Source organism: Lactuca saligna, chromosome 6, assembly GCF_052625555.1.
Source record: "Lactuca saligna cultivar CGN05327 chromosome 6, ASM5262555v1, whole genome shotgun sequence".
Taxonomy (NCBI): Eukaryota; Viridiplantae; Streptophyta; class Magnoliopsida; order Asterales; family Asteraceae; genus Lactuca; species Lactuca saligna.
In genome coordinates, this window is record NC_136422.1 from 148,178,803 (window position 1) to 148,188,125 (window position 9,323).

Here is a 9,323-nt window from a genome sequence, read left to right on the forward strand (position 1 = left end):
AAGCAATGAAACTGTCAAAGTTAACAATATAAGTACCCTATCAATGTTCATCACCTAATCTAAACAATTAAAGCTCCTAGTTTTAGCAATCACTTCTAATAAACAATGGCCAAGATATGCATCGCCGGTTAGAAAACAACAGATAGCGACTGATACAGAAATCCTGTTGCTTCTCCTGTATCGATTCTCTCCTACTCCACATTTCTCCAGATAAACAACTAAAGAAATTGAACAGAACAATATGACAAAAAGCAAGTTCAACAAATCTAATATGATTCGTTGACGTCCTGGTGATTCCAAACCCAACGAGTTCATATAACTTCAAAACTAATCAAAAATTATTTTTTGGAGGAAAATTTGATTTAGGGTTTCCTGTGAATAACAAAAATAGGAATGGAGTAACAAGAAGATTAAAAACTCAAAATCGGATATGAAAAAATCTCACAGACGGGGTGTGTTGGCGGATGACAGCGCATGAGGTGGGTTTCACTGGCTAAAAGGGGAGGGAAGCACCGGCCATATGACGATTGTGCTGATTTTATGGGTGCTCGGACAATGGTGAGAACAATTGGTCGATCGATGATAGGTTTATGGGGAGGATTCCCGATGAATTTTGGTGGATGTTGCAATGAATTTTGGTGGAGGTTGCGATGGGAATGAATTGAGGAATGAAATAAATTAAGGTAACGATTAATGAGTTGAAAACGAGATTGGCGAGGAGAGGAAGTGGGCATCAATGATGGTGATGGTGTTGATGCCGATGATGAACGTGTTCTACCACACACGATTAGGTCAAATATGTTTACTTTATTTCCTTAATTGCAAGATTTCAATTAAATGATTTCCTTAATTAAAAGTACAAAAGGTCCAAAACACCCTTAAATGAATTATTTAATTATTTGTTATTTCTTGAATTCTTATTGGTGCATTTAAGCACACAATAGTTGTTAGAAACATTTGAAACACCTATTGAATATATATATATATATATATATATATATATATATATATATATATATATATATATATATATATATATATATATATATATATATATATATATATATATATATATATATATATATATATATAGGTGATACAAATGATTAAATAACCTACAAATCACATTTGAACACCTTTGAAAATGGCGATAACAACAAAAAAACCAAGACAAATTCTAGCTTCAGAAACCTTATAAAGCTCGTGTCAACATCTTCACATTCTAATTCCTCAAACTTGTCACAACGACGACCACTGCATCACCGTCAGCAAGTACATCTCCTTATCCTCATCACCCCTTATGAACGGCTTTTGTCGGACTCCGCCGTCATTCTCATCCTTCAACTAAAAAAATATTATTGTTAGGACCAAAGAACAACTTATTAAAAAAAAAAAAAAAAAAAAAAAAAAAAAAAAAAAAAACTTAAAGGAAAAAATTTCCGCATTTAACAACTTTTTTTAGTGCTGATGAAATTTTCTAACTAAAAAATAAGTTTAACAGAAAAAAAGAAAAAAATGTTTTCGTGATTAAATTAGAAGATACTTTTAAAATTGGGTGGTTTTAATGAAAAAAGGCGCATCATCATCGTTGTAACATACTAAACTAGTTTAATAAAATTAAATAACTTTAATAGAGAAGGAAATTAAATTATTAGTTTAACCCTAGATAAAAAAAAATATTACATTTATTTAAAGCTAGTCACTCCATATACGTTAAACTGAAACCGTTACAAGTGGTTTTTCAAAAGAATATTAACAATCTATATATATATATATATATATATATATATATATATATATATATATATATATATATATATATATATATATATATATATATATATATATATATATATATATATATATATATATATATATATATAAAAGATTAGGTTAATGTGAGACGACCTAATTTTGTGAGAGCATAAGACGTATTTTATTTAATTTTTTTATTTTTTTTTAATTTTTTTTAGTTAATTCAAGTTCCGAAAATAATATTTAAAAAAAAGAATTTTTGGATTTTTCCATTTATTTTGCATTTTAAAATTATTTTTTAAAATATGTCAGTGTAATATTCTATTTTTTAAAATTATTTTTCATAATCAATATTTGCAATCGAAATCTAGACAAAACATTTAATCTCTCTTGAGGCATGATAGATTGCAAACAAGATTTTAAGGGTTTTAGTTTCGTAAAGTTTCATTCAACTAATATAGAATGTATCGGGAACAATCAATAATATTATGAATAGTAGATAATAAACTACATAAGTGTTTTTAATTTCTAAGAAATTTAGTATTGTGTTAGTTGTATTACGTTTAATTGACATTTTTTTTAACAATTCTAGTTGTTGATTAAATCATCACCATCAATGTCTGAGATATGATAATTTTGTAATTTTTTAAAGATTTTTGCAACTTGCTTTTAGTTTGTTATGATTCAACGACTTCAACTTCTTTAGTTTGTTATGATTCAACGACTTCAACTTTTATGGGTCTATATTGTAGTTGTATGCTCATGTTATTTACTTTAACTAATATATAAATGGTATAACCATATTAATGATAAATTCAAATATGCCAAATTATGGTTATGGTTTCTTAGGTTTTGAACTTTTGATTTTTTTGATTTGTTTTCTTTAGTTTTTTGTACGTGGGTTTTATAAAAAAATAAAACTTTGTTAGATATAATTATTATTAAAAGAAATTATATTTTTCTTGGATGTAAAGACTTTAAAACTCCTTAAACATTTGATAACCCCCAAACAGATTTAAAATTTGTAATAAGATTTTGATTTTTTGTTAGTTTTTTAGTAATTAAGATAATTTCAAAGGTTACATTGTGTATTATCACTTTTCATGGCTATTTTTTTTAAATAATAATCCATACAATTTCTTTTTTTTATGAAAAAAAAAAAAAAACTGTGGATTTGGCCATGAAATCGGAGTCCCTTACAAATGAAGTCCCCATACGCCTTCACCATCCACACACCTCCAAAACCGCCACTAGGTCGGTAAAGCATCACTAACACTAATTCGTTTATGTTTTCTTTTAAAATTAAGATGAATAATGGTTGTCGTTTCAAAAGGTCAAACATCTGATTTCACGTTGTAAAATTTTAAATTTTAGGATAAGTACACAAATTCACGTCTCTTAAAATCTTAGACGTAAGAACTTACTTTCATTTGAAAACCTAGACATTGTTTCCAAATGTTGGTGTATATAATCATTTATAGTAATTTTAATATGATAAGAAAAAGATGTTCATTCAAAAATACACATTTCCTTAAACGATATGATCAAGTTTCTTACCATATAGAATCCAAATATATATGTCATCATAATATTATCGGGTTGTAAAACTACAAAATAATTGTCATAAAATATACTTGTTTACTCAATAGAGGACCATGTCACTTCTAGATGCTCTTGAAAAGATGTAAACTTCAAAAAATAGCCTGTTATCTTTTGTTTTTATGTTTTTATTTATCTTCCTTACTTTCATTTGAAAACCTAGACATTGTTTCCAAATGTTGGTGTATATAATCATTTATAGTAATTTTAATATGATAAGAAAAAGATGTTCATTCAAAAATACACATTTCCTTAAACGATATGATCAAGTTTCTTACCATATAGAATCCAAATATATATGTCATCATAATATTATCGGGTTGTAAAACTACAAAATAATTGTCATAAAATATACTTGTTTACTCAATAGAGGACCATGTCACTTCTAGATGCTCTTGAAAAGATGTAAACTTCAAAAAATAGCCTGTTATCTTTTGTTTTTATGTTTTTATTTATCTTCCTTAGGTAAATACACATGTCAAGATCAAGAGAAGATACTAAAAAGGAGAATTAATAGATTAATTCCAACCTATAAGTAAAAATATGAATACAAATGAGGGAAAAAAACATGCAACCCTATGCTATATATATATATATATATATATATATATATATATATATATATATATATATATATATATATATATATATATATATATATATATATATATTATGCTAATATCAAAATAGTTTTATTAAAGAGAAATTAATTAATACGGCAAACAAAACATTTTATTTTATGGCTGAAAATAAAAGTTTCCATTTGGAAAAACTTATGGAATACTTTGAAGGCTTTCCATATTGAAGAGTAGAAGCCATCACTCTTCTTACTTCTAATCAAAGCTCTCTATCTCTCTACCTCTATATATTAACTCCATAGCCAATACACATAAAATCAAATAATCAACCCATAAATTAATCACAGTCAAAAACCTTGAGAAATGGCCACCAACACCATAAAAACTAAGACACTTTCCGGCGTCGGAAACCTCATAAAGCTCCTACCAACCGGCACGGTCTTCACCTTCCAATTCCTCAACCCTGTCCTAACCAACGGTGGCCACTGCACCACCGTCAACAAGTACCTCTCCTCCACCCTCATCGCCCTCTGCGGTCTCTCCTGCATATTCTCTTCCTTCACCGACAGCTACGAAGATGATGATGGAACCATCCACTACGGAGTCGCTACCGCTAAGGGATTCTGGCCGACTCCGTCCTCATCCTCAGGCGTTGATGTTTCGAAGTACAAGCTTCGAATCGGAGACTTTGTGCATGCACTTTTCACGGTGGTTGTTTTTGCGGTGGTGGCGTTGTTGGATGATAACACGGTGGAGTGTTTGTACCCTGCGTTTGAGACGAACGAGAAAATGTTGATGATGGTGGTGCCGCCGGTGATCGGAGCTGTTTCGGGGACGTTGTTCATGGTGTTTCCTAATACACGTCATGGGATAGGGTACCCATCCGCAAGACAATCGAACAAGTGACAAATGCAAACTACGTGTGACAAATTATGAAATTAAAACTGAAGGAAAAAAAGGTGATGACGTAAGCTCTAGTTTTCTTCTTGAAATTCATGCTCAAAGAAATATGCATGTTGTTGTTTTATAATATGTTTATCCTGTTTTGATTTTAAGCTTGCTATTAATCATTTTTAATTGCAAAGATTGATTTAATATTAAAAAAAAAAAAATAAAAAAAAATCATTGCACTTACTAACCTATGCACACACGTGCACGTGCACGATAACACGATTTCACCCCATTTTTTTCGTGATGAGTAGTTATAACTTCTACAAGCCAGATACAAGCCGGCTGTTCTTTATTCATATTATATTATCATATATGTTAAATCGAAGAGTATGTTTATATCCAATTCCAACACAAAATTCATCAAATCATGAATTCCATCGTCAAAGTCAGATTTTAGAGGGCATACTAACATCTAGAATTATCGTTAATTAATTTATATATTGACTTTCAAACTAAAAAATTTCACTAGTATGAACTTATAAAATTAACTTTTGAAATCTTATTTTATTCACGCATATTATTTCAATCATTTTAATTTTATTTTATTTAAAAAACTCAATTTACTTTAAAAAAAAAAAAAAACAAAAAAAAAAACAAAACAAAACAAAATTTCTAGTCATAAATATGGGTGTTACATGTAAGCATCTGATCATATCATTACTTTTTTAAGCTCTCCGTTACTACCAACTAGTTCTTCATAACACATACCATCCTTCATAACCATTATTTTTAATCATTATAAAAGGATATCATACCCTTCATCAATCTATTATTAAAAAAATCTCCATCACCCTTTAAGAACATAAATCAAGATTTAACCCCTTTCATGTTATACACATTTCTTTTATATACAAGCTCAAAAATAATAAAGTTACCCACCTTAAGATATTGCTGTTGGATCAATTCCAATTCTTGATGTTTCAATGTTTCTTCTAACTCCCAAATCTACCTTTTTTCACCTAATTAAGGGCAACTTGCAGGTGCAAATGGGGCTTTCACCGAAGAAGATGAAGGGATGAATCTTACCAAACTATGACTTAAAGATGATCCACAAAGTAACCATATAGACTAAAACATAACTTTTAGTTAAGTAGAGGGACGTAAAGCTTAATTCACTCTTATATAGAAAAACAACTCACATTTAGAGAAAACTTTACAAAATAGTCCATAGACTATCTATCAACGTGCAATGTTAGTCCCTTAACAAGTTTTGTTACCCTATCAGCATAAATTTAACTAATAAGTTATAAAAATCAAGTTTCCCTACACTAATCCGTGTCAACTTAGCAATAGTATATTTTTATCTTTCATAAAATGAACATCTTTTTTCCAAAACAAATACAACAAAAATACTGGTGTCATTGAAGTAGAGGCGTCTCCACATCACAATACTCCCTTCCAATTTCGTTCTCTTCTTTTTGTAAAAATCCCTCTTTTCCTTTAGCCCATAGAACAAAGTACAACCCAGTAAACATCACAAACATACCTGTAAGGCTGTGTAAACAAGATAAAAACTTGATGAACAATCTAAACAAACGATCAATCATGTCTAGTGTTAATTAGATCACTAAAGCACATGGTACAACTGTTTAATGCATGAGTATAGTACGAATGTATGATACCTTCCAATGGCAATGGAGTGACCTAAGAAACGAGAAATGACAACAGTGATTACAGTGCCAATTGGATTAAACATGGAAACCAAAACAGGACCTCTCTTCCTCATTGCGTATCCATTGAAGCTTACACAAAATCCAGATACTGTTCCAACCTGCTTGTTTCCAATATAATCGACCATGATTATATATATACACTCGTTTATTTTTTTAATTAAAAAAGTACAAGTCATAGATATTTCAATATTCGTATTTCATACCAATAAAGCATACCACATAAGTTGTTTTAAACACCACACTTGCCATTCTTTTCCAATTTCCTGATCTTGAATAAACTCAACCATCACAGTTAGCATCACACCGATTAAAGATGTTATTGCACACAACGATATAGGCGTTGGCATATCCCTTAAAGCTATAGCCTACCAAAAAAAAAACATTTTTAGCGACACAATTTCTGTCGCGACTTATTTATCAGTTTTTATTACACCTGCAAGATGACATTGCTTGATAGAACTATAACCGCAGCAATGAGATACAAGCAGCCGACAATATGGTCCCTATCGAAAATATAGAAGTGGTCGGTTGGTGGAGACAAGGCGTCGTGTGGGAAGATGTCTTTCGCGACGGTTTTTCGTTTAGTACTTTGCATAATAGTCATTGTAATGGCCCCCACCACACATAGGAAAGTACCCACAATTTTGACCCTACTGTACGTGCATGTGAGGTTGACTTTTTCTAACCTGCATGCGTGTAATATTAAATAAAAAAATTAAATTTGTAAAAAGATAAATTGCACCATTCGTCAAATAAAATGTAAAACGTGGAGTTGGACATGGTATTCAAAGTTAGGGTTAAATGTAAGAGATCACAATTGTATTTTTATTTAATTTCTATTAAAGTATTGCATTTTTTTTTCTTATTAGAATATTGTGTTTTTAAAAAATATATTCAAAGATAATACTACCAAAATTAAATATACATTTTTATTTCTTGCATTGAATGGTTTTGGCTATGATACATGCATGTAAAACATTGCATCTCCAAATAACAAAAATAACAATTTTGTTGTTTCTTGCAATGGGTAACCAACAGCAGACACTAAATAGATGTTTTTGCACGTCTTGTGTTTATTTTTCAAATTTATGTTGATGAACTTCGAGATAACTTCTACAAGTGCATAATACTGTTGTTCAATAGCTTTTACTTATCATTAACCATTGTAATTTATAGTAAATGTGTTTCAGATCCACCATAAATTCAAAGTAAGTCAATACCTAAATGCCCAAGCAATGAGAAAAACGAGACCTGGTGCAAGATTTGGCATTGCTGTAGCCATGGATGCTGAAGTCAAGTTTATCCCCTTCAACATTAACGACTGAAACAACGTCACCCTAATAAGAACAACGAAAATACAATCAAAAGAAAAAATAATTAGGAGAATATAATTAAACCCAGAAATCCAACGTTCTCTCACCCTGAAAACGATATCAAAACCAACTGAACAGATAATTTGGCGCTCAATCTCTTCGGCCATGCTTTCCTGCAACATAGACATTAGAAAAATCTTTCACCTTTTGATATAAACTCAATCGAAAATCTTGAAGGGCATGTAAATGGGTGGTTTCTAAAAGCTTTGGGTACCTTTCGAAGAAAAATGCAAGAGGGGAGAGGATAAGAAAGGTGATGAAATTGAGGGAGATGATGTAAGGAGACTGAGGAAGGCCTTCAGACATGAGATATTTCTGCAAAATTGAGTTTCCGGCGTATATAAACTGGACTCCGATCAATCCACCGATTATTGTGGCGTCTTCGATGAATTCTGGTCTGCTCATTGTAAATGGTTCAGGTTTTAGAATGTTGGTGTGGATGTTTTTAGGCGATGAGATTGAAAAGGATTCATGGATTCTTCTGGTTTGATTAAGAGGCGAAACCCCTAATTTCTATCTTCTTGAATTCTTGTTGATCGATGAGATTGAAGTTATCGCGAGAAGAATTCGATAATGAATGAAATCAAAGAGACCTTTTTTATGTATTGATTTCGAATAAAAATAAGAAACCTTTCAAAAAACAGGATTTGTAATGAAATTTGAAGCCCTTGTCTTGAATTCTTCTTTTGCAATGAATGATGTAGGCATATGTGTTGTAGGAGAGGGGGTGTGGGACCCAAATAGGGGTGTTAATTATCGACATGGATCTTATATCAAACGGGTTTGGATTGAGATTTATGACCGGTTAATCCATCAAATAAAGGGTAGTGTTCGGGTTAATAATTGGGTTCACGGGTCAACTTATCACCCCGTATAATTTTTTAAATGTATTATCGTTTTAAAGCAAGCTCCTCGAAAGTGGTTCTAAATTATAATGATAATTTAAGTTATGCAACTACATCTATTAACCTATGCGTATTGTGTGCCCTAAATCAACTAGTCATTGCTATTATCAAAATAATATATATGTTCATGGGTTAACCCTCCAACCCGCTAACCCATATAATAAAAGACATTAGAGAGGTTATATCCGGGTTGATGTTTTCAATTCGCCAACCGGTGACACGAATAATTATACGGGTCGTATACAGGTTGACCCATCAACTCGAGTTTGACACCCCTAGACCCAAATCTAATTTAATAATCGTATAAACTTTAAATAAAACAAACATAAAAAATAGACAGTTGAAGATATAGTAATTTCTATTTGAAAGATAGTTGTGTTGGGTATTGAGCTTTTAAGAGCTTGTGAGGTTTTGACCAAAAAAAAAAAAAAAAAAACACTTTGAAGAAATTTTTTGTATGTGGTAGGTAGCAGAAGGTGTTAATTTTTA

At 30.8% G+C, this 9,323-nt stretch overlaps 2 protein-coding genes across 2 annotated transcripts; one reads left to right on the top strand and one right to left on the bottom strand.

Moving 5' to 3' along the window:
- The first annotated feature begins 4,234 nt into the window (after positions 1-4,234).
- DMP2 (transmembrane protein, putative (DUF679 domain membrane protein 2)) lies at positions 4,235-5,016 on the top strand. Its single transcript, XM_078961561.1, has one exon. It carries the CDS (start codon positions 4,296-4,298, stop codon positions 4,836-4,838), a length of 543 nt encoding a protein of 180 aa, XP_078817687.1. The 5' UTR covers positions 4,235-4,295; the 3' UTR covers positions 4,839-5,016.
- A 990-nt stretch (positions 5,017-6,006) lies between these two features.
- Positions 6,007-8,611, bottom strand: UMAMIT7 (Nodulin MtN21 /EamA-like transporter family protein). Its single transcript, XM_078961562.1, has 7 exons — positions 8,144-8,611; positions 7,977-8,042; positions 7,777-7,893; positions 6,990-7,242; positions 6,760-6,921; positions 6,506-6,654; positions 6,007-6,377 (listed from the first exon to the last, which is right to left on the bottom strand). Exons 1-7 carry the CDS (start codon positions 8,332-8,334, stop codon positions 6,242-6,244), a joined length of 1,074 nt encoding a protein of 357 aa, XP_078817688.1. The 5' UTR covers positions 8,335-8,611; the 3' UTR covers positions 6,007-6,241.
- Between the last annotated feature and the right edge of the window lie 712 nt (positions 8,612-9,323).